The following is a 25,556-nucleotide window of genomic DNA, read 5'->3' on the forward strand; positions in this document are numbered from 1 at the left end:
TTGGTGAGGTTGTTTCTTATGGTGAAGTCTTCCAATCCATAAAAACCTGTTGAAGGCTGATAGCAGGTGCTACTAAAATTGGATCAAATAAAAATGGATTCTGAACTCGGCATTTATTCATGAAAATGTTCACTTGAGTATGAAATCCTGCCACTTTGAATTGAAAGAAGGCAGCAAACAACCTGACACCTATAATTTTTCTCTGATCGAAATTCTCTGTCGTAAATTATGGTAAAAATTCCTTCTCTTGGCAGATAATGTGATCTAGGAGTGACTCACATGAGACAGATGAGAGAAGAGTTAAAGTTCTCCAGCATGCCTTACCGGCCCATACCATTCCCTCCCCATTTCTCTCATTCATCTCATTGAAGCTGCCAAGTTCCTGGAGAGGATCTTTACAGGATGATGCTGGTCACGAGCTATTAAAAATCGTGATGACATGATGCGGGCTCTCAGCCATAAACATTGAATTAAATCTCGATTGAAACTGACCGAAATCTCCAACATATTTTGGTTTAGGGTCTGGCAGAAACGAAATCCAGGAACCTCAAGGTCGATACCTAGTGTCAAAACCTTGAAATGAGTTCCGAGACGGTTTGGTTTCAGGCTTGACCAAAACTGGACTCGAAACCAAGATTTAGAACCTTGGCCATAATACATATGTTGCCAATTGGTTAACTGATCATGAAAAGCACAAAGGTACATTTTTTATTTTTTTTTGGAGATAGGAGGGGTATCCGACTTTAGGCCCACTAAATCCCCCCCTGGGCTCGTACATTTGTGTTTTTTCTTTCAACTAAAACACCTAAATGCCAAGACCTCTTTGGTGAATTTGCATCATCATTGCCTTCGAGGGAATAGACTTGAGTTTGAGTTATTAGGGCTTCATGCCATCATGTGGACACTCTCTTAGATTCTCCAATCCCAGAGTTTGTAGTACCTAAATCACACAACTCCATATGAATCCGTGTTATCGCTTTCGTCTCACTATTTGCAATTTCCACCATTCCACATCAAATGAAATACAGCCCAAGTACCTTCGCTAGATATGAAACCAAGCATTAGGGCATTAATGGGGATGTATTTGGGCTGGGCCTTGGTCTGCATGAGCCCATATCACCAACCAGTCCATATCAATCTGATACTGAATCATGATACCGTTTTTTCAGTATAAGACCCAGATCACGTATTGGCCGATCTGTATTGGTCAGGTATCAATATCGATTAGGTATCACTATATCAGTATCGATCACGGCAGATACCAATCCATGCCAATTCCTAAAACCATGTACTCACCCACCTTAACGAGCCTATAAGCTAGATGGGGAGGGCAAGATTGTTATCATTCATCCACCGATCCACCTAATTAAAGGTATAGGGTTCGGGTAGGAAACTAATGCCCTCCTCCTCTTCACCCGGCTAAGAGGGGATTCCGGCAATTTTTGTAAGACATTATCCAAAGGCCCAGCCCAATTATTGTGATCCCCTCCAATGGGCCGTGCACATAACCCAAGATCTTAGGTCCAGTTAAATTATTTAGATAATTCGCCTAAAAGCTGAGAAGCAAACACAGTGAAAGGACCTCACACTTCAGTCCTTAGCCATTCAACCCTGAAGAGTGACGACGGCAAAGCATGTTCCAATCAATGAATCTGAGAGCGTTCGATACTCCTTTAGCCACTCAAGGCCCTTGTGTGTTGCAACCCAAGTGGCCATCATCGGAGGTACCTGTAATCCCATCTTCCTGCTCTTCTTCAAATGAAGTTAGAGAACCTTTAGTTGGTTTCTTCTTCTTTTTTTTTTTTTCTTTCTCGGGTAATCTTTGAATTTCTCCTTTCTAGGTTTCAGCTGTAGTTATTTTCTCTCTTTCACAGATGGTATTCTATTTTCTTGTTTCTAATTGCTATTGAAGTTCTCTACCCTCAGAGTGGAATCTGGGCATCACCTGTTCTTGCCAATTCGCTGGAATGAATTCCTGCTAATTCTGATCCAAGAGGTTCATAGAACAACTGACAAATTTCATGTGGAAGTAGCAGAGATATCTGAGATTCTTCAACCTCTATATCGAATCAGTACCATAGAAAATGAGGGCTTTCTCCTCCATCCACTGCATTAAGCCCTCACTTTTACCAAGAAGGTTTCCATCTTTCACAAGGTACATGCACCTTCTTATGTTTTTTAAATACCATTCCTTCTTTTTTATTTGGTTTGCTTTGAAGATGAATCTTATATTGCGTACCATGATACCATTATGAATTAGTTTCGCTACGTGTCAGCGCCTTTTGAAGGTTACTGTATGGAACTAGTGGTAATTTAGGTCCATTTGTGGGGATAAATAGCAGGCATTTCTGTAAAGCAACTTATCAACACTCGTGATTATATAAAACTAGAGCAAAGTTTATTCTTTTTTTTTTTTTTTGGGGGGGGGGGGGGTCTCTACGCAACCCATCTTTTTGAGCCATCATGGCATATCTGATGGGCTCCAAATTTTGTGGACAAGTGGCCTCGTAGGTCCCCTGGTCACATATCAAGTTTCAGCCTAAACAAAATAGCCAAGTGGTGAAATGAAGTTCAAAATCCAGCACTACTAAGAGGATGCACACAAAGACAGGGACTGGGGAGAGAGTGCATGGCAATACAAGGGGGAATGTGATTGATTTGGCACTGAAATTTGACATGTGGCTAATCTGGACCTTGTCCTATCTGTCTGTATGCTTACATGGCAGAGTTAGGTGGAACATCAAGACAAGCTTGTCTACAGTAGACCGTATAAATGACATTAAATCTTTTCTCCCTCCAAATTATTAGAAAAACTTTCAACATTCTGGTGGTAAAACCTATATATCCTTTTAATAGGCAAAAGGTTCTATGCACGGTTGTGCTCTGGCGGCATCTGATGGGCATAAATGCCCAGTCGAAATGACCAAAAGCCCCCCTATTTGACGTCGATGCCCCCTCCCATCCTGTGCACAAATCCCTTTCCCTTTTTAATAAATAAAGTAATTTATTTATTTTATAAATTCAAACATGACTAATTTGTATTTGATTGATTGGTACATTGAGCTTTCATAAAGAACTTCTTAGATGTTTTTTTGGTTATTAAAACATTAATGTGATTTTACAATCATGAATTCTCAAAATTTGTTTCTTTTTCAACCTTGTTAAGTTAGAGTTGATCCCAAGACAAATTTCATTTAATGGATCCCATGTAGTTGGAGTAATTTGTTGTTAAGTTGAGCATGGGATGGTAGTATGATGTGTTATTTGTTTGTCTTGTTACTAGGAAGCTTAAACACCAGATATTACTTTATGATTTCTCTGCCCCTTGTGAATATCAAACAATAGAGTATAAAAGAGCAGGAATTTTCATAATAAAGATCTTGCTGGCTGATAACAATCCTGAGTAGAACTTGTCTCTAAAAGCTGGTTCATAAGGTGAGGGAGCCCAAGGTCTTATCAACCCCCACCAAGTTCCTTACGAAACCAATATGGGATCAGCCCCCCGTATAACTGATATGGAATCGTAACAAGTTACTATGTTTCTGAACTGACATCGATGGCGGCTTACTCCGGACAAATAGCCCTTTCTCCCTTCCGTGGAGAGGATAGGTACCGAGGATCGATTGCTTTGATACCATGGATATGAACATCAGGAGAACTTGTACCTAAAAGCCGGCTCTTAAGGTGAGGGAGTCTAAGGCCTTATCAACCCCTACCAAGTCCTTTATGGAATCGATGTGGGATCAGCCCCCCATATGACTGATATGGGATTTTAACACTAGCCCACAAGAAAATTACATGCTATAAAGGATTTTGTGTCGCCCTTGCAATCCCTTTTGTCTGACTTGTCTGCACTAGAATCAGTGGATCTAGGCAATTATCTGAATTAGATGTCCAATGTGGGTTCTAAAGATCTAGCACTCTTATTGGATGGGATGATCTCCACTAAGAGTATTTATAATGGTGTGGAGCAAAGGACCTTTCACATAAAAAGCCCATATAATCACTATGTCTGACTCAGCGATGACCGAGAAATCCTGAATTGGATGAGAGTGACCTTTGATCAGATATAAATGCCTTGAATCGGCTCTAATAGAGTCTCCCTCACTGCGAAGACCTTAGAGCACCTGGATCGTTGCTCGTAGTCTGTCTTGAAAGCTATCCCAATACCTGATGGATCTGCATTTTGTTTGGAAGACTCATCTTACTTATAAGCTTAATGGTGTGACCAATATAGGGGATGACAAGCTAATGATCCCTTTGCTGTTGATGAGGCCTGATTATCTACAGTCAACTCTTGGATGGTAGAAATGATGGATTGAATTTACTTTTGACAAGGTGATGCAGGAAAATCACCGAAGTGGGCTTATTTTAGTGGAAATAAGCTTAGGATTGGGTTACATATACAATGGACCTTTGGTCCTATGGATTTGTATTGTAATAGGCCCACTATAATGGGTAGGAGTGAGGAGTAGAAATTTACTTTATTAGGTAATTAAGTTAGAGTCATATTCCTAGTGTCTAACTGATGGTCCTAGAGTTAATAGGAGTAGTTGTTAGGTTTTCACTTTTCAGATTGTACTATGAAAAGTAGAGCCCTAATTAAATCAGGAGTGTCAATTTCATGACTGGTTTTGCTATTCCAAGTTGCAGTTTGAGTTCCCAATCAGTTTAGGAGTACTAGGGAGTTTATTTCTGATTCTCTATAGATGCAATGGTCTATGGTCTTTATGATTAATGGAAGTTCATTTTTTCAATTATAATAACTGCTGTTGAGAGGGGTTCTTAAGGCCTTGGTGGATTCCTACTTTCTTTTCCTATTCTACTTTTCTATTTTCTAGTCTCTCTTCTTATTCTTCCAATAATAACTCTCTAAGTTCTAGTTGTTAACTCATATAGGTGCTACTTTCTCTATTCTAGTTCAATTCATAACTCCTAAATCTGCTCAGATTGATCTGAATATTGTGGATTTTCTGTTATCATAACTGTTCCTGCTCAAAAGAGATTATGTCATGGGTTGCAACAACATCCCTTCCAGTGCAGATAAGTACAGCATCCTATTCTCATAATTTCTGATATAAAACCTGACTTATTTGGCTAGATTCTCTGTTCTAATCACTCTGCCCTATTTTCCTTGAAGAAGTAGGACTGTGTCATTGCCTTCCTGATTTCAACTTCAGAAATCTATGGTAATTCTCCAGCTGATTCCCCTGGCTAACAAGGTCACTCATCCTGTATATCTGGACCATAATCAGAACACTCCTCTTTGAGTTATTGCTTTTCTCCTATAGTTCCTATTCTGAACTTTCTGGTTGTAGTTTATTTATATTATTTTCTATTAATTTCTGTCAGTTTCGTACTAGTTTTTCTCTTTTATACCTGTGTTTTAGATTCATCTAGTAGAACTAATAAGGTAGAGATATCAAAGAGCATCGTATTAATTTTCACCATGAAAGCCTTGTGTTAAAGAGTTAGTCCTAATGGTGTTGCCATGTGTACATGTTGCATTGGCTTTTCTAAGTGGATAAAGAACTCATTTTGAGCTCACTATATTATTGAATGGCATTGCTAGATTTCCTTCTTACTGTTTTCTTTGATATATGTCATAAATGGCCATCTAGGTGGATATTTCACGTGCTTCTTTAATGGCTTTTCTAAGCTTGTTGTATTTTGATAATTTGCTTTGATAAACTGAAAAAGAGTAAGAGGAAGGAACTTTTCCATTCTCAAATACTTAATGTTGGTGTAGCCATTCTTGCCTTGAACTTGCTTAGACAGTCTGAAGAAGCAAGTAAGGTGGCAACACTAGTTGATCCCAGCAAGAGAATAAATTCCTCTCATTCGATCTCCTTAAACCCTTTTCTTTCTGGCTTCAGAAATTGATTGTTCTATATAATGATTGTTTCAATTTGATTTAGGTGGATATATAAATATTTGTCCCCACCTCTCTAACACCCTCCACTTTTTCCCTCTTTCAATTTCTGTTAGAGAGTTGATGTTGCTGCTTAATTTTTTCAGGACGTATCTTTCTCTTCCCAAACAACTCTTCATCTGCCGAGCAAAGTCTGGTTAGTAATTTCTTCTCTCCTCCTCGTCCTCCTCTGTAATTGTATCTGTTGTGTTTGTGTTTGCATTTTTTGGTTTCTTGTTTTATAAGTGAGCTCATCGTATTTTCTTTAATAGCAGCCGAATCCAGTGCAGATGGATCTATCAGCTTTCGAACAGTTCCTTCAACCCTGCTGATTGCAGAAAAAGAAGAGGCTAAAGCGGTATTGACCTTGTTCTTGAAAAAGCAGGGTTTGAGCAATGCAATTGCAACAAGGATAGCCAACAAGTCAGACCTCTTCATCGACCACCTTCTGTCAAGGCTCCATTCTGTCCATAAGTCCCGATATCTAGTAGGTCAATTTCTAAAACACCCCTTTTTCCATTAACCTTATTGACTTAAGACCTGATGTCCCCAATTCCTAGAACTCAATCTGATCTGATTCTCATTGCCATTACAGGAAGAGAGCTTACCACCCTTGAGATCAGGGATGCTCTTATCCCATATCTTGAATCCTTCCTTGAAGAACATGGAGATTTTCTGGTTACTATGGTTGAAAACTTTCCAGATCCACCTGGGAAAGAAAGGCCTATCAATCCTGCTTCTCCAAGCAATTCAACTATCAATTCCATGAAATTAAAGGCCATGGCACAAGTGAGTGAGATAATCCCTGAGGGGCAGCTTCCCCCAAGAGTAATCTACCTCTTGGACCTTGGGATGGAAATGGATCAGATCAAGGGAATGACCCGCAGGTTCCCTGCTTTTGTTCACTACAGCTTAGAGGGGAAAATCATGCCACTGGTTGAGTTTCTGCTCAACCTTGGTATACCCAAATCGGCCATCCCCACCATCCTTAATAAAAGGCCTCAGTTGTGTGGTATGAGCATCTCTGAAAACCTTATACCTTCAATGACATACTTGGAGAATTTAGGAGTGGACAAAAGCCAGTGGGCAAAGGTAATACAGCGTTTCCCTGCACTGCTCACTTATAGCAGGCAGAAGTTGACGGCAAGTGTAGATTTCTTCAAGGAATTGGGCCTTTCTGCAGAAAGCATAGGGAAGATTCTTACACGCTGCCCACACATTATAAGTTACAGCGTCGAAGAAAATCTACGGCCAACAGCTGAGTACTTCCAGTCAATGGGTGTTGACGTCGCTGTTCTACTCCACCGCTCACCACAGACATTTGGTCTAAGCATTGAGAACAATTTGAAGCCCGTGACAGAGTTTTTCTTGGAGAGGGGATACAGCATGGGGGATGTCAGAACCATGGTTTCGAGATATGGAGCTCTGTATACTTTCAGCCTCAAAGGGAATTTGATACCAAAATGGGATTTCTTCATATCCATGTATTATCCACAGTCAGAGCTTGTTAAATTCCCTCAGTATTTTGGCTACAGTTTGGAGGAGAGGATTAAACCAAGGTATGCTCGGGTGCAAGAATGTGAAGTAAGATTATTGTTGAACCAACTCCTCTCTCTTTCGGATTCTCAATTCAAAGAGGCCTTGAAGAAGAAGATGAAGAGAAGTCTTGATGGTTAGGCTTCTAATAGTGCAACAGATGGGTGATGATCTTGATTAACAGATGGTTAGACTTAAAATATAGTGTGTAGATCCCAACAAATGAAAATGTGATGCCCTTCTTGTTAGTCATAAATTGTCAAATTGAAAACCCTTTTTTTTTCCTTTCCTTCCTCTGGAGGAAGGTGGGAGGGGGGCGCTGTATAAGTGGGTCAAATTGGATGTATTCTTTTGATCGACATCGTGAGTCTATGAAATTGGAAATATGGTTTCAGTTCATTCTACAAGGCAGTCCATGTAAAGGGCTCACATTACTATTGTAAATTAAGTCCCTAACCCTGCTTCCTTGGTTGGCCTTGAAGGACAGCAATGGATGGCAAAGTAATGGTTACCAGAAGGGGAAAAGGCATTTACCAGTTACCACCTTCCCATTTTCTCCTCTGATATTAGTTGCTTTTGGGCATTGGAAGGTTAAAAGTTTTGTCCTCGGATCATGCTAATCAAAGACATATCATGACCTCACTTGTGCTTGAGAAACCCCTTGTTAGGTACTTGATCAATACGCCAAAAGTTCCGAAGCTGATGGAACGTGTTAAATCTAGTGCCCATACACTATAGTGGGTCCCATTAGGCATATAACCGACCACCACGCTTTCGCAGTCGTTGTCCTCGGCAACTCTCACTCTAAGTAGCTTTCACTCTGGCGGTAGGTAGCCCTTTTCAAGCGGCTTCACTCTGCTCCAAGGTTTTTGCCTGGCGGTAGGTAGCCCTTTCTTGACGGTTTTCAGCTTTCACTCTGGCGATAGGTAGCCCTTTCCAAGCGGCTTCACTCTGCTCCAAGGTTTTTGCCTGGCGGTAGGTAGTCCTTTCTTGACGGCTTTCACTCTACTCCAAGTAGCGCTTCTCCTAGGTAGTCCTTTCCGTGACTCGAACCCTTGACCTGGTGCCCCGCTTTGATACCAAATGTTAGGTACTTGACCAATACGCCAAAAGCTTCAAAGCTGATGGAACGCGTTAAATCAAGCTCTTTAATCTATCCCATACTAGGCTGGTCCAATCTAGTGTCTATACACTATAATGGGCCCCATTAGGCACATAACACCCCTCCTTGGAGTTTGAAAACCATTGTAAATATCTTTTGCTTTGGGCAAAGTAAAAGGTGGAAAAATTATAGAAATTGCTGCTGATCCCATTAACCCTCCTGGAAATACCAGTGATGCTTCCTTGACTGATATTGGAGTAATGTATTTCTCCATCACTTTTTAGCTTTATCTACTTTTGATGTCTCCATTGTTTACACGGGGAGACCTTGCTGCTGATCAATTTTTCAGGTTGACACAGTACTCCTTGTACTCTCTTCATTGTCACTCCGAGGTCATCTGGGAGGCTTCTAAAGATTTCCATCATGTATGGACTAATGACAAGTAACTGCAAAAGAAAGAAACACTGCACTCCACAAAGCTGTTAGTGTTGGAGCTTTGTAGGTTGCCAAGTTAATGGTGGAATAATGGAGGCAAATCTAGTCCACCCAACCTGCCTGGAGAGACCTCACTGTACTTCCGGGCCACAGCATTTTGGATAGCATAAGATTTTTCTGTTAGGCAGTAGAGATATGGGCTAGGATTTTCTAACCTCACTTCGGCGCAGAGTACTTATTCTCCAGCTTTATTTTTTACGGGTCCTCCCGATTCACCATGTGTCAAATTTGGGGCTTTAAAACCATCTGGCCAGGAAATCTATTTGGTTATAATCTCAAAGACGCATACAGGGCCATATGAACGTATGCCCTAAATTGAAGGCCAAAAGAATTGGAATGTGGCAGTTATCGGTGGGTCAGTATGCGAAGTCCGGTACAATAGGCCGTTACAACCGGCATAGATCTTTTTGTAACAAAATCTCTTGCTTTAAAGGGTTATGAAGCTTTATACTCTGAAGCCGAAGCCAATTAGCCAAGGAATACTCTTAGCAAGAAGTTCTAAGCTACAGAGAATATTGTTTTTTTTAATTTTTTTTTTTAATAATGAATACCTATCAGGTAATTTAAATGCAATAGAAGGATGCTCTTTATATGCCCATGATTGGCGCTTGTGGGCTGTTTGCCCATTTTTCAGATCATTAGACATTTTGTAAAGGATCAAGTTTCCCTTCACACATGGTTTGTATTGAATTAGAGAGTGGTATTTTCGATTCCTTACAATAAGGAGCAGGAGTTGATGATGAAACTCACCTACCCAAGAGTCCAATCATACTCACGTCATAATGGTTGAAGAGATTCTCTCCATTCAGGGTGATGAAAAACTTTCTCCCTTCGTAAATATTTTTCTTCCTTCAGCCTTATTCATTCATGTTATAGTTCTCTTGTAAAGGAAGATACACCTGCCAGAAGCAGCTGAAGCATCTCTTTCTCCAATCTCCATCCCCACCTCTGTTGTAGTGATCTTTCTTCCCCTCTCAGTAAGTTAAACCTCATATTAGCTTGATCAATAATATCTCTTTCAATTTCATCTCCAAACACCTCCATAAGGGTGTCAATTTTGGACCAGAGCCAGGAATCCGATCGAAACTGGCCCGCTAGGAACCAGAATCGGCCAACCCAATTGATTTTTGGTCTAGTTCTAGATCTAATGATAAGTTATTGGTCTGGTTTCGAATCTTCGAATCTACCAATTAGGAACTGTTAGAACTGGTGGAATTGAAACAATTCACATCCTAATCCTATATAATATACAATTCTTAAGACTCAAGGTCAAGATCCAAACCCTTTATTTTTTTAGTCTTTCAATTTTGACAGGTACCTCTTGTCTCATATATTACTTTACCAAAGATTTAACTTATCCATTTGGGAATACTAACTTAAGAACATACTTTAGAATAATCCTAACTTATGAGGGTGGTGGTGTTCCCGCTTATTAATTAATACAAAATAAGAGGTAATATAATCTAAATCTATTGAATTGAGAAAAAAATGAAGCATATCTCATGTGATTGAAATTAGTGTCTTATTCGTACCAGAAAAAAAAAATTTAATGTCTTACTAATATTATTAAATATATGTAGTATGTGTTAGGAAATTTTTTTTTAAAATTTTTGCAACGTTTGTAACCATTTAGGAACCTGAATCGACCCACCCATTAGTTTATAGTCTTGGATCTCAAGTTTGGAACCGATTAGCTTATTGGTCTGATTTCGGTCCTAACCCCTTAAGGTCAGAACCATTAAGAAACAGGACCGATAGTCTAATACTGGATCAATCGACACCCCTACCCCTTCCGCACCCCTTCCACCAAAAAAAAAACAAAACATTACAAACTATTTAGCGAAAAATATCAAATATAGCAGCATCAAAATGTCCACAAATTTTGAATGTCATCCAACATACAAGATGGTTGATATTTTGAGTAAATAATTTTTGACAAATTAAATATGGCTCCTAGCAAACTTCATGGTTCACAGTCAGCCACGCAGCACAGGAGAGGGTCTATGTGATTGACTACCACCACTTCTCATTGATAAAATTCAAACCAAAATAAGTGAGCACAGTATTAGTGTAACCTAGAGTTTCAGAAAAAGGGGGTGGATTTCCCACGGCATGCTCACTACAAATTCCTTGGACACAAATAGTTGCTGTGGCAGATTAAATGGGTTTAAAATTTCATGAACACGTAGATCCAAAATCCCTACGCACATGTAAAATTTCACACAAAATAGGGTTGACCAAGTAACAAAATAAAGTTATAAAAATTATTTTTATTAAAAATTAATATATAGACGAAAATAAAAGAAAAAAAATACTAGAAGGTTTATTATTGAATTTGCATATGATATTTGACACTTGCAAATTCAGTTTATCCTTAGATAAGTTTGTGGATTACCATATCACCCTTCCATGTGTCCCAACTAAGCGGATCTCCATGGATAATTGGTAATGTTCAAAAAAAAAATTCCTTGGTAGGAAGAACAATCCCAAAAAACAAAAAAAAAGTTTCAGTCCATCCAACCACGGAGGAAAAAATCCAACCATACAAAATGAAAATCCCTCTTAAACAGCGGAATCTGCTAATAATGATCATGGTTAACAATCTGTCTTGAAATCCAAACAAATAGCGCAACAATCCCATGAAACCATAGCTAATCACATGTTTGGTTGCTTCCCTAAGAATGATTGAGAATGGAAAGTGAAGAAAAGTTTCTTTCAAAGGGTGTTTCCTGCATGGTCTAGATCGGTCACATTAAATTCCAGACAAAAAATTCAATTAAATACTCTCCATGTATTTGCATTTAAAAAAAAATCTTTTAAGCATCTATTTCTTAGGAATCTCTCTACACTATTTGCAGGACCTAATTTTTAGTACTACCATCTCCATTTAGCCAGAACCTGGCATGCGAGAGGTATACATTGCGGTCGACCTCTTCACAAAATATTAAGCATTTCCCAATCTGCATGTGACCGATATTTGTGCTTGTCTACAGATACTTCCCTAGAACTGCTAGACAAAAAAGGAGAAGAGGAAAAGGCCGCCCAAGCCGACAAAAGCACTAGCCAAGCTGCCCACACAAACCCGTGTTTCCTATGATGCCCTTATCATAAGGTGATCCAGTTACTTTGAAGCAGGTGAAGGAAAAAAAGATATACTCTGCAATAAGGATCAGTACAAACAAATACATTACAGTATCCAAAACCGTAACTCCCCAAGGGAAAAAAAATAGAAAATTCCACAGGGAAAAAGATAGGTTAAGTGGACGTTGAAGGGAGGAATAGAATAAGCAGATTTCAAGAAATACCTTGAAATCCAATTGTCTATAAACTGAGAAAAATATTCTTGGAACAGCAATCCTTATATACAAACACCACGCTTTCCTTCCTCTAATGCAGCTTCAACAGATCAGCTCCAAACTATTGCTCAAATCGCTGATGGGGATGAGTAGGTGTGGACGGCTACCCACCAAGAATGCATGGCATCTCAACTGCCGATCAAAACAGTGGCTGTCTAGTATTTGTATCCTGAAGGTGGTGCAGGTGGCAACCGATTTGGAGTACGACGGCTGCTAGAGTTTGAGCCTGAGCTTGCATCACCATTCTGGGCTGGGTCACTATACTGCCGGCTGTGACCATTGGATCCAAATCTAGAATCACCATATGAACCGGAGCGGTCAACTGATCCATTTGCTGCAGCATCAAATGCCGATCTCCAGTCCTCACTTGCCGAACCACCGGCTTTAGGGCTGCTCTCTGCTCCCAGGAAAAAAAAATATATAAAAAGGTATCAATTATAAAAGCTGAAATCCACTAGTGCATTGCCAGTCCAAACAAAAGGTTAATGGGGTACTTGATGCTCCAAACAGGAATCCATTCTAGCTTGCAAACCAAGACATCTAATCACTACTAATCTCGTGATCAGTCTTAAACCCAAAAATAAGTGCTTAAAAATTAGGCATGTTACAAAGATACCCATGAAAATAAAACGCCCAACTGATAATATAACCACCCATAGCTTATTTTCAGCCCATTGGACTGCCACCAGCCCCTTGCAGGCTTCCTATTCTTGTGTCTAGGTCTCCATAATGGATCATGTTAATCCATCTAGTCCAATGCAACTGCATCCATCGAGTTATAGCTTCAATCCCAAGATACCATTATAGCTGTCTCATTACTGAGATGGCACATATCTTGTAGGAGACAGTGGTCGGAAGCAGATTACTCTTTTGGAGAGGGTGGAACAACCTCATTCACAATTGGAGGTGAAATAAATGGAATGGAGAATCCTCTTTTGCTGAATAAATGGGATCCACTTTTTTAATGTTTTGCTAGGGCGCAGACAACTAAATAAAATGGGATTGCTGAAAAGGTTTTGTCTAGCGAACCCAAATAGTTAGGTTTAATTGAGACAATCACTAATCAAGGTGAGGCTGGGTCTGAAGTGCCAGAAGGATAGCTCAGGCAGTAACACCACTTAATGTGGGAAAAATGGAAAAAGGGGCAGTCAAAAGGGAAGTACTGACGAAGAACATACATGAATTTTTTTTCTCAACTTGGAAAATATGCTTTAGAGAACATGTATTTTATGCAAATAAAACATAAACTCACTTTTTTTAATAGATGATATATTATGGCATTAACTTATAGTACCTGCTCCACCACCATTGGACCAGCTGGAAGCAGCAGCTGCTCGATTGTCATGGACACTAAGTTGACGGGTAAGTTTTGAAAGAAGAGCGGACTGTTTCTGAGCGCGCTCCCTCCTACGCTTCACATTCTGGTCCTCCAGGAGCAGTTCTTCAATCCTTGCAGTGCTTTGGGCACTGGTGACATGCAGAAAATAGGCTTTATTATATGAAGTTCTCATCTCAGAAATGAGTTAAGAAGAAACATTACAACAGGATCAAAATGCTCAAGAACATTAACCTGACAGAGCTGTATAATTGATTAAGCATGTCTTCTTTTGCTTTCTCCACTTGGCAAAGAACTACTGCCTACCCAACCAGAAAAAGTAGTCAAATAGGATATAAGACCGACCTATTAAAATACCAGAGTTAAAATAGTACGAGAAAGCGTTTAGCAGATGATATTGGCTTACTTTAGGAACATTAGCAGCCAGACTATTCAGAACTGCTTCTACATAACCACGTACTTCCTGAGACATCCACCGTAGCTCTTCCTCTGGATCAGCCGGTCTTCTGACCATCGTGTCCTGAATATTAGCAAAATCAGATAACTATTATCGACCATTATTCAGCAAATTCTTAGGAACAGGTGCAAACTTGATATATGCAATAAACAATGATAAATAATTTACGAGCAGCAAACATGAAAATCGTAGAAAATCTAGCCCCAAAACTGTAAGCAAACGAAGAATTGAATCAGCACGAAAATTGAACCTACATATTTGGTAGCTAATATTCACATCTATGGGATTACAGAATCAGAATTCAGAACGAAATAAAAATTGCAACCAGACAAGGCTGAGCTGTAGTACTGATTCATGAAGAACCAATTCAATAAATAATAACTTACAAGAGAACCATCAGAAAGACTTTGTCGAATGGGTAGACCAGATTCCCCCTTCCCCAGACCCCTGGAGGGCTGGATGACATTTCCTATCTTGTTCATCCACTCGGTCTTATCTGCTAGGCTCTCAGCCTTTAATAAGACAGCACTGTGAGCTGCAAAGTCAACAGAAATTGGAGATTGTAAATATAAATTGGAATCAAGCAAATAATAGGGATATGGGGAGGGGCAGAAGAAGCCTACTAGAAGCACAATACTATGATGTGGGCATGCATTGCATACCTTTCATAACAGTCTTGTATGGAACCTTGCTGGTTATCTTGAACACAAGGCTAGGTGTTTTATCTGGCCCATTTGACTTTTTATCCTTGGAGCTTTTTGATGAAGATTCTTCTTCATCTGAAACCTCTTCTATATTACATTCCTGCCCAACATATCCAATATATGCAGATATAAGAAAATTATCATAAACAAATTTTAGAGGACTTTAGTTTTGATCTTAACAGCATACTGAACAACCATGCAAACAGATCAAGGAAACATAAATGCAAACTGAGCCCATTCTATATTTAAGAACTACATTTAAGGGTGCTATGACGTGGTAGAAGGCTAGTTTATCCAGTACACCATACACGTATATATTTCACTTTATTACAAGATGGTAAGATACAGTAAATTGCATGAATACAATGTAAATAGTAAGCATCTACGTGCTCATGCCATTATCTACAAAAGTAACTGTTTTGGTGCCAAAAATAGGCTGCCAGTTAACACAGGACAGCGAATGGGGTTTTGAAGCACAACCTCACTTAAATCCCATATTCCCATACATATCTTTAATTTCTGTAATGGATTCATTAAATGTAATGCCAATTAGTCAAAACTATCCACACTCCCCACCCCCAAAAAAAGGGACCCAAACTATTTCAAATATATCAACAGAGCATGATACCTCCAATGTGATAACGCCACGAAAATGTCTTTCCTCTTGCTTTTTTGTGTATCCAAGCTGCAAAATAGGTTGAGGTCAAAATTCAGTATAAAATAAAAACCAACTATCATCTATATTGAAGATCGGAACAGCAATGTATCCAAGATCCTAAGTTATAATGTTCCCTGAGGTTAGTTGCATTAGCATATTACCAACCTTGCCACTTTTCTCATTCAAAACAAACCATCGTCTGCTCCAGCCATTAGTTTTTGCACTTTTCTTCAATAAAAATCCTGCAGATATATAAAAGTCTGACATAATTCAAAGATCTCCAAGGTCAAGCTGTCTGTCGTTGTATATCTACAAGTTCAAGATGTATAACTAATGCACACTGAAGGAGGGAGGGAGAGAGACCCTCACTGAGAGAGAGAGAGTAATCAAAGCTCTTCTAATCCACCACATAGGAAGCTGACAATAAAAGGGGCATACCCAGTGCAGGAGGCTCCCGCCACTGTGGGATCTAGGGAGGGTCATGATGCACGCAGCCTGACCCCCACTTCGCAGAGAGGCTGTTTCCCGACTTGAACCCAGGACCACAAGGTCGCAATGGAGCAACTTTACTGTTGCATTGAGGTCCACCCTCACGGAGGGAGCTGACAATAAGTTCTGAGGTTTTTATTTATTTCTTTTTCCACCAAGGACTGATGATGTTGGTGACGAGCAATCCTAGGCAGTTGCACTCTCTGTTACACCATTGGCAATAACTGACAGTTTTAACCATGTTTTCGTTCTTAACAATTGCAAAGAGGCCTGAAGCTGCTGAAGATCAAGATCAATTTCGGATCCAGCACATCTCCAGGGAGCTCAGCGACCAGGGAGTGCCCAGGGGGCATCCAAGGGTTGGGCTGTGTCGCACACATCTAGGCGCACTCCTAGGGATGTCTGCGGCACAGCCCAATGGCTGGATGCCCCCTGGGCGTGCTGGGCTCCCCGGAGAGGAGCTCAATTGGTACAGACAACCATATCCTACAACAACAGAGAATAGCCACCAAGGCCCAACCCAGAACCACAAACAATATCAGGACAGGAACCCCTTTCATTCAATATCCTCACCAATAAAAGGCTCAAAATAAAATGAATTCCTACCAACACTTCCCTAGCCAATGTATCTGCCTTTGAATTGCTCGGTTTGAGACACCAATGAAAGGAAACATTCTTAGAAGCAGCTAATGCTCTCACCTTCCTAATCAAATGAAATTATCTCCAAGAAGGGCAATGTGATGATCTGGCCTCATTATTTATAAAGACACCAAATCCATGACTCATAGATTTGGACATCAAAAGGAAGGAAAAGAAAATAAAGTGACTAGCAACAAGTCAGATTATTAGACTAAAGGCAGAAAGGGTTTGCACCATCCTTGAAAAAGATGATACGGATGCCATCAATGCATGAAGTGGAAGCCCATAAAACGAATCAACGAAAGAAATTCACTCAGTTCTTTCTCAGATGGAAGAGTTACAAATGTCAACTTCTTTAGCATGGTGAGAGACAGTTGTGGCTGTGAGGGTTCATTGTATTCATTGAGCACCAATAGGTGAATGGTTGTTCCGCTTTGGGGTTGCCATTGGCTTTTTCCTATTTTATTTGGGGGCAGCGGAGGTGAGGGAAGGGGACATTTGAAATTTGGGCTTGCCATTTTCAAGTTTTAGCTCTCGTGCTTTGGGTTGTTTCTTTCTAATTTTTTGGGCTGTCTCCGTTATTTCTTAGCCTCAAGTGCTCACCATTTTGATTTGTCAGGAAGTTTCCCTTTGTTTTTTTGAGCTCTCTTCTTCATTTTGCCCAATCCAAAGAAACATCAACCCTTGCTAGATCTCAGATTGAGAGAATTCTTTGTTCAGCACCCAATCTATTTAGAGTTCATATACAAACCTGCTGTTATCTCTCCACCAGGCCCGGCAGTCTTCAGAGCTGATGTCTCTTGTCCATCCTTCTCCGATTTTTCAGATTTTTCGGATTTTTCAGGCTTTTCTTTCATTGATTTCAAGCTTCCTCCAGATTGTTGAACTCCTGTTTGAGGACTAGTTGCCTAGAAACATAGAGCATGTAATTAAAGCAATGTATTAAACCGAAAATATTAGCAAACATCAAAACTTCAAAGTCTTGAAATGCAAAAATTAGCATCTGATGAAAGATATCAGGTTTATATCATTCTTACAGATATCATCAGCTCAATGCTATAAGATAAAGAAGAAGGCCCCATACCCTGTTTAGTATGGCTTGCTCAGCCTCTTGCCCTTTCTTTGATGATCGGTTCTTCACTTCATCCTCACGTCGCTGTCTTTCCATCCTAGTGAAAACAAATACTGATAAATCAGATGCTGAAGACTTCCAGAGCACACAGAATAACAGACCACTAGGCATAGATAGGTAAGGAAGTTATAAGATACAATTACAATAATACACATATTTAGTATTATTAGAATAGAAACAAATGTCTACACAGAGACTCATTTATGCAGAACAGGAGAGAGAGACAACACAAGTTAAGACCGTCAGAGATAATGTTTTCACATTTAAATGGGTTTCTTCACATGATATAGAAGGGTCAAAACATTGTTTATATACGTGAATGTCTAAGTATTTTTCATGAATTCTCTTGCATTAGATCTGGTTTACATGGTCTAAAATTATGTGTTCATATCATTGGTAGTAGTTATATTATATACAAATGTTTGGGTTGTAGCAGCAGTAGTGGTAGAATAATAGTACTCTAGTATTGTGCATGTCCTTGCCATGTTGCTATTAGAATCTGTATCCAAAGGTGTTGGAGATGGGTGCAGCTTCAACTTATAAGTGTCCAGTTGACAATGACATAGAAAGACTGCTGAAATTTCTTTTATTTTGGAGAATCCACCTATGTCTATCATTCCAAGGAACCTTAAAGCATCCCTTTAAAGTAGTACTGATACCAAGGTTTCAAAACACGGAATCGGACATCGGCTCGGTCCTTGCCGATTCTGATTCTAAAAACCCTAGAATCGGGGCTCAGATCTGAAAACCCAACGATTATAGGGTTTTGACTTGAATAGGCTGTATTGCATAGGCCAGAATCGGGATTGGTGACGGCTGATTGCAATCCGAAACAGCCGATTCACCGATCTGATTCTTGAAACCATGATTAATACAAAAGAATTAACTTTTTCCTCGGTTATGTTTCCTTCTCCTAATAAGTTCGGGAAGTCATTAGAAGAATCAAGCCTGGGTCCACTTGAGGAGTCTAGTTTAGTTGCTTTCTTATTTAAGTTCTTCGGGGTCTTAAGTTGACATATATCTAGTATCTTCAACAGTTTAATAATTATAGGTTTAAAAATTTCTTATAAATTGTGCTTTATTATCATTGGTAAATCCTCTGCTTCACTATTAATAATATCTGAAAATTACCCTTTATAGCAAGTTTAATTTACTAATTACTACTTTTACTAAGTTTTCTGTTTCTGCCACATATTAGCAGTTTTCATTCGGAGTTTGCTTTTTTAATCCTAGTTTAACTCTGAGTTGGCTTTGAGTTTAAATTGGACAATTTGTTAAAAATCTACATGTACTCTCGTAACTAAGAGAACAAGCAGATTTTAACGTAATTTTAACTGGTGAAAGACTTCTCTCATGAGCTAGAGAATGGTTCTCTTTTCTTAGATTGGCCAGGCCATTTCTTTGTTGCCACTAAATGGTTTATTCTTTACCATTTCCTTTAGTTCTGTTATAATTTGTTGCTGAAATCCTTCTTTTTCTGATAAATTGGGTGCCAAATTCTATTTGGTGTTAAAATCTTCATGAAATCATTTTGCCAGTTCAACAAATAAAATAAGAGTTTTTATAATTGTTGAATGTTTCTTTTATAATTCTACTATTTCAAATCTAAAAGTTTATTTTGTTGTTACTTATTAAAAAAAAAAGTTTCTTTTATTATTCAAAATTCCTTCTGGTTGATACAAAGCAAATTGAAAATAATAGAACTAGGGAAAAGCCCAAGATAACACGAATGCTAATGACTCATAGCTGCTATGTCTTTACACAGAGTGGAATGGCAGAACAGGATTCATGAAGTTGAACACAAGCGGTTTGAATAGCGCACTTATTTGAGTTGAATTGTTTTGTTCAGAAATCAGTTTGTCTGTTGAGAATCCAACATATTCAAAAGCTTAAGAAAACCAATACAGAGTTTGTCAACTTTAAATGTGGCACTGTAATAATCATAGTTATCAAGGCGTCGCCATGGCGTCCAGGCTCCTGGGTCGCCTTGCCGCCTAGGCGGTGTCACCTTGATTTTAGACCCTCTCCAACACCATGGTTGCCTTCCCGCCTTGATTAATATGGCAATAATACAGTCAATATACAAAGTATCATGAATTTAGAAGATCATCTGAGAAATTACTTTAAGAGCTGATCAAATCTGAAATTCTGATAGTAGAACATACATATCAATCCAATTACCAGAATATTTTGCAGCTCATATACAACAATAACAACTCAGCCATATCCAAACTAAATAGGGTTGGCTCCATGTATCCTTACCCTCCAATCAGTTTTGTTCAAGTTCATACTTTATACAAGGCCTAAGTTATGCATGTCGTTCTTCACCACTTCTCCCAAAGTCATTTTAGGTCTGTCCTTTGCTCTATCAGTTCCTTCAATCTAAATCGAATCACTCCTCCGTACTGGAGGCTGGAGCATCAAAAGGCCTCTGTTGAACATGGCCATGCCACCTCAAACGGCTTTCTCGTAACTTATCATGTATCGGATTCGGAGCTACTATGATCATTCCTTACTTGATCCTTCCTAATTTTGCCACACATCCATGTCAAAATCCTTATCTCAGCTACACCGAGTTTATCTATATGATGCTTCTTCACTGCCCAGCATTCCATACCATACATCGTAGCCGGTTGTATGACCATCCCATTAAATTTTCCTTTCAAGTTTTAAAGGAACATGTCGATCACAAAACACACCAGGCGCACCACTCCACTTCATCCATCCTATTTTAATTCTTTGTGAAACATCATCCTCTGTATCACCTTTTTTATTCTTATTGAGCCCAGATACCTAAAATAATCACTTTGCGGAATCTCCCTCTCATCAATTTTGGAGCTCTTATCTGAGTCTAAATTCATTTAATTTGGATCTTGTTTGCCTGATTGGCTTTGACCATAAGGAAAATGATATTTTAATCAAGTTTCATTAAATTGACTCAAAACTTTGGCGGTATATGATGCAAGAGAATGACATAAATGAACTTATTTTAATGGAAATAAGGTTTGGGTTGGGTTGTATACATGTTGGGCCTTTGGTCCAAGGGATATTCATTGTAATTAGGGCCTAAACTAAGGGTAGGAGCTAGACTACAAGAATAGTCAAGTAAGAGTTTGGTCCAAATTTGTAGATCCTTTAATTATGTTAGAAATAAGCTAAGCCCTAAAATCATTAGGAATTTGAGTCCAAATTTCAATTTAAGTCTAAGTTCTACTTTACAGAGTCCTGGTTGGGATAGGTGTCAAATATTAGCTTGTTCCGGCTTTTCCCAGAAGTAGATAGAATTTCAAGTCATTATAGGATTATTAGTAAGTTTGACAAATCAATATATTGAGGTGGTGGCCCCTATGGCATCACCGAAGAATTTCATAAATAAATGTTTTCAGGTTTGTAAATTGTGTTGCTGGATGGATTACAAAGGATCAATACATGTAGATTTCTGATGCAATTAAGATTGTCCAATTGGGTCAATTGGGCCTTAAAAGACTTTATTTTGGCCCATGGTTGGGTTCTATAGACCTGAGGCTTCTTATTTTTGGGTTTATTGATGTAATGGGCCTAATTTATAAGCCTATAAAGTGGGGATACTAGATAGTGTTAGTACACGGGATTAGTAGTTAAATTGAGTGTTTGAATTTGATTAGGATACTTAGTAGCTAGATAGAATTCTGTTTTGAGTTTATTTACTTTATTTAGTGTATTAGAGTGATTAAGAGTCCTTTTATGAGTGAAATTAGGAATTTTAGAAGGTATGTATACATACATACCCCATCAGAAAGAGATGATTTGAATAAAGAATATAAGTTTTTTTAAAGAGTTTTGGTGCTGTTGAGCAGTGCATACAGGATTGGTGTCCCAAATCTGATTTCTTCTCTTCTCTTTTGTTCTCTTCTTCTTTCATCTTTCTACCAAGAAGATCGGTCTCATCGCTCTTCCCTGCCCTTCCATCAATCTTATTTCTTCTCTTGACAATGCAGTTACTTCCTTTATCTCAGATTTTATTATTGGGCCTACTTGCATCTGAGATCCTTTATCTGGATTTTCAGATTGCATCAATTCCTGTACTCTATGTTTCATTATTGGGGCCTTATTTGCATCTGAGATCCTTAATCTGGTATTATCTCATGGATTACTGCTCTGTTTAATTTGAAACTACATATCTGATCATTATTTTAGTTGCTCTCTGGCAATCTGATAGCATTCTTTGAGTTCTAGTTCAGAAACCTGAAAGTTCCAGCTCGCTGGTTAAGAATCCTAGTGTTACTAGGAGTTCTCTGTTGCACCCTGAGCTGTTCTCTGATTATCATCAATTTTTTACAGCAAGAAGACCTCCTAAAAGGTCCACTAATCCAGGGTTTGGAACTATTCTGATCAGCCTCTTCAAGTTACAGGAATTCCATTCTTCCTTAAATCTGAGCTTCTCAGCAAATTTCCATGATCTGTTCCGTCAAATCCCCAAGTTTTAAATCTATTGTTGGCAGATCCTTCAAGGAGGTCAGTCCTTTTAGTTCTAAGTTCTAAGACTAAAGCTAAAGGTTCAAATTACTATCAGTGTGTATTAGGACAACAAAAACCAACCTTGAATGAAGAAATTAGTCGCAATGTAATATTATTAACTTGGGCCCATTACTTGCAGGTATACTTTGAAACCAGCTTGTATCAAGTAGACAAGAACACATCATCTTATGATACCAAACACAAAGTGACCCATGGAGGGGCAGCCTTTCACAAAGCATACATCTACTAGTCAAATCAAGGTTTAAAAACTCGGAATTGGATATGAGATCGAATCCATCGATTCCGATTTGGATCATCCCAAACTTGGCCAAGAATCAGTTGTACTCGCCTGTACTCTGATGGAATCAGTCTATGTAGAATTGGTGATGAGGTCCTCAGTCACCTAAGCATTAAGGTTCAGAACACCAATAAACCACAATCATGGAGAAAGGAATAGAAACCAAGCAAACAGAGATATAATTAAAATAGGAGCAAAACAAGCCAATGTTGCCATAAATCTTGTCAAGTAAACTGTTAGGGATAGAGAACAAACCCCAAAAGTATAGTTCAGGTCTCACGGACAGATCCCATGATATCAGGTAGTCACAAAATAGCAGGCAGCCAAATCAAGTCAGAAAATAGAAAGTAAAGCAGAAATATAATTAGTAACTACCAGATTTAGAAAGTAGCAAATAGGAACTGAGAAAGAAATAGAAGATCGGTTTTGAAACCAGTAGACAAAAATAGAAGCTTCGATTTTGAAGCTTCCAGAAATAGCAACAAAGCAAAGAACTGGGAATAGAAACTGGAAACCAGGTTAGAAACAGGAGTTCAGAATGATATTAACAGATTACCAGACCATGCGAGCAAAACTGAACTAAGAAGATGAGAACTTGCTAGCTGCAGGGTAGGGAAAAAAGTCAAGAAAAATGGAAACTAAAGAAGCAAATAGCAATATGTTTAATTGATGCAAGAACTCTGGTTTTGAAATCAGAACTGGAAACTAGAGTAAACCAGAAAACAGAGTAGTGAAATTGAAGAGCAGATGGAACAGAAACTATTTAACAGAATAAGAACTAAACTCAACAGAACAGAGTTAGAAATAGTATGCACAGGAACAAAAGAATGCAGAAAAACTGACCTGATTCACTGAAGATAGAAGAAAAGATATAGAAAACGATAAGAGAATATGAACCAAGTCCCACCTAGTCCTCGACTGGAATCCCGCCAACCTACTTTGGCATCCCAAGAATGCAGAAAAACTGATCTGATTCACAGAAGATAGAAGAACTGGAATCCCACCAGCCTATTTTGGCATCTCACAAGTCACAACAAGGAGCACTGAATCTCACAGAACTAACAAGCAGAAACTATGTTTGAATCTCAAAATCGTGAGGCAGTTATAAAGCCCCTTCTCTTTATTTAGAGAACTAAGAAAATGACACAATAGAAATCTCTCCATTTGCAGGCTAAGGGATGTCCCATTACAACTTAATTCTTGAAGATAAAAAGCTTCTAGAAACTCTTAAGAAAATATAAACAAACACCTAATTTCGTATAGGCCTCAAATTCCTCATATTTGGGCATATAGAATTGGCCGATTACAAGAGAAAACCAAAAGTACTAAGCCCATGGCCTGATGACTTAAAAAACTGAACCAAACCCAAAACAATAGGATCTTCTTCTCTTCTTGCTGGAATTCTGCATCAATTAGGGTTAATCGGAATTGGCTCAGTCTTGATTCCAAGTCAAAATGGTTGATTCTGATCTGGGTTTTAAAACCATGGATCTAGTGAATGCCCATGCTCTGAAACTCATAAGCCAGAAGCAATCTATAAAGGGCAAGAATTGACGCAAAAGCCTATATTAAAGGAGGAAGTGGTTGACCCCAAGTTTTACCAAGAGAAAGGACCTCTCTCCGAGCACTAAAGGTACTTAAATAATTTTTGAAAAATGACCCCATTGCTAGTTTCCTTCAATCTTCCCCCAGTCCTTGCAAGGTTCCTACCCTTGTTCCCAAATTCTCTTCTCTTTCAGGATTTATTACATTAAGATTTTCTAAGCAAGATATTGGAGAATGATTAGATAATTACTATTTGCAGAAAACCCAAAAAGAAGAAAAAAAATTCTTTGATCTTCTAATTCCCTCGGTCAAAAAGAACCAGTAACTGTATTTTCTTCCCTGATTGCATCAATATTCCCAGCTCCTAACCAGAATTAGTTGTGACATTGTTGTGTTTTAAATTTATCTACCTAGAACTCTGAAGACTTGAGGCAACTGTACATTTCTTTGATGTATATTCAATAAAACTCTGAGCACTAGCTAACAGAAAACTGGGTAGTTTTCAACACAAGTTCTGGAAGGGTTGGCAATGCCATTTATTGATAGGCCAGCTTAGAGCATGCTGTCAAAAATCAACCCAACGGACTCATGCTCATGCGAATTAAATAGTAAGATACCCTAGTTCTATATGCATCAGATAGTACTCCATATGAGGATGGGCCTTGGTGCAACGGTAAGGTTGCTCCATTGTGACCAAGTGGTCACAGGTTCAAGCCTGGAGACAGCCTCTCTGCAAAAAGAGGGGTAAGTCTGCGTACATTATGACTCACCCCAGACCCCGCAGTGGCAGGAACCTCGTGTACTGGGTACGCCCTTTAGTACTCCATATGTTCCTTCTTGCCAATTCCAAATTACCCAAACAAGTAGATCCTCATATTCAACTATTCAAGCTATAGAGGTAAAAGAAGGAAGGTTGCCATGACAGACAGAGTAACAGACACACATAGCAGTGAATGAATAGAAGCACCAATGAAGAATTACATTTTGTGGTCACCAGTCAATTTCAACAATGATGTGAAGCATACCTCCTCTGCACCAGACGGATGAAGTGTTGAGGAGGAACAAAAGCACGCTCCATATCAACTAATGCAACTACCATTTTCTTGGCCTCATTCTTAAACCCATCCAACGCAGTACTTGCAATTGCCACAACCTGGTTTTGTTTGCATAGTGGGGATAATTCAAGATTAAGAAGCATCCATAACAAGCTTCCTCTGAAGGGGGAGGAATGAAGAGCCCCTTTTTTTTTTGGGGGGGGGGGTGGTGGGGAGGAAAAATGATTACCTCTCGCTTAAAAGGGGGATATCTTCCAAGACCTGGTGTAGCATTCGCTGCAGCAGAAACTATATCTACTAGAACTCGGTGGACCTGTTTCAGTCACACCAAAGTTCTTCAAACCAA

At 39.0% G+C, this 25,556-nt stretch overlaps 2 protein-coding genes across 4 annotated transcripts in view; one reads left to right on the forward strand and one right to left on the reverse strand.

Moving 5' to 3' along the window:
* The first annotated feature begins 1,893 nt into the window (after positions 1-1,893).
* On the forward strand, positions 1,894-7,730 carry LOC122667523 (transcription termination factor MTERF5, chloroplastic). Its single transcript, XM_043863820.1, has 4 exons — positions 1,894-2,155; positions 6,019-6,068; positions 6,187-6,402; positions 6,507-7,730. The coding sequence occupies exons 1-4, from the start codon at positions 2,085-2,087 to the stop codon at positions 7,586-7,588; spliced, it is 1,419 nt and encodes a 472-aa protein (XP_043719755.1). The 5' UTR covers positions 1,894-2,084; the 3' UTR covers positions 7,589-7,730.
* A 4,453-nt stretch (positions 7,731-12,183) lies between these two features.
* The window catches only part of LOC122667633 (dynamin-2A-like), a 28,779-nt gene continuing 15,406 nt past the window's right edge, over positions 12,184-25,556 (reverse strand). Inside the window, exons 11-23 of one of the 3 annotated variants that reach the window (XM_043863995.1) lie at positions 25,440-25,523; positions 25,181-25,308; positions 17,768-17,852; positions 17,435-17,591; positions 15,721-15,797; positions 15,526-15,582; positions 14,856-14,997; positions 14,580-14,728; positions 14,143-14,256; positions 13,971-14,038; positions 13,695-13,867; positions 13,287-13,289; positions 12,184-12,800 (exon numbers count right to left, since the gene is read on the reverse strand). In XM_043863995.1, the coding sequence (XP_043719930.1) occupies positions 12,556-12,800; positions 13,287-13,289; positions 13,695-13,867; positions 13,971-14,038; positions 14,143-14,256; positions 14,580-14,728; positions 14,856-14,997; positions 15,526-15,582; positions 15,721-15,797; positions 17,435-17,591; positions 17,768-17,852; positions 25,181-25,308; positions 25,440-25,523 (1,482 nt within the window). In that variant the 3' untranslated portion in view covers positions 12,184-12,555. The remainder of the gene's footprint in view (positions 12,801-13,286; positions 13,290-13,694; positions 13,868-13,970; positions 14,039-14,142; positions 14,257-14,579; positions 14,729-14,855; positions 14,998-15,525; positions 15,583-15,720; positions 15,798-17,434; positions 17,592-17,767; positions 17,853-25,180; positions 25,309-25,439; positions 25,524-25,556) is intronic. The other 2 variants (XM_043863996.1, XM_043863994.1) reach the window with 2 other exon arrangements.

Source organism: Telopea speciosissima, chromosome 7, assembly GCF_018873765.1.
Source record: "Telopea speciosissima isolate NSW1024214 ecotype Mountain lineage chromosome 7, Tspe_v1, whole genome shotgun sequence".
NCBI lineage: Eukaryota > Viridiplantae > Streptophyta > Magnoliopsida > Proteales > Proteaceae > Telopea > Telopea speciosissima.

Bases quoted from the DNA above. Each gene is read 5' to 3' on its own strand.
- LOC122667523 (XM_043863820.1), top strand. From the start codon at position 2,085: ATGAGGGCTTTCTCCTCCATCCACTGCATTAAGCCCTCACTTTTACCA. The intron at 6,069-6,186 runs GTTAGTAATTTC...CTTTAATAGCAG, and splicing joins CATCTGCCGAGCAAAGTCTG to CCGAATCCAGTGCAGATGGA. The intron at 6,403-6,506 runs GTCAATTTCTAA...TTGCCATTACAG, and splicing joins TAAGTCCCGATATCTAGTAG to GAAGAGAGCTTACCACCCTT.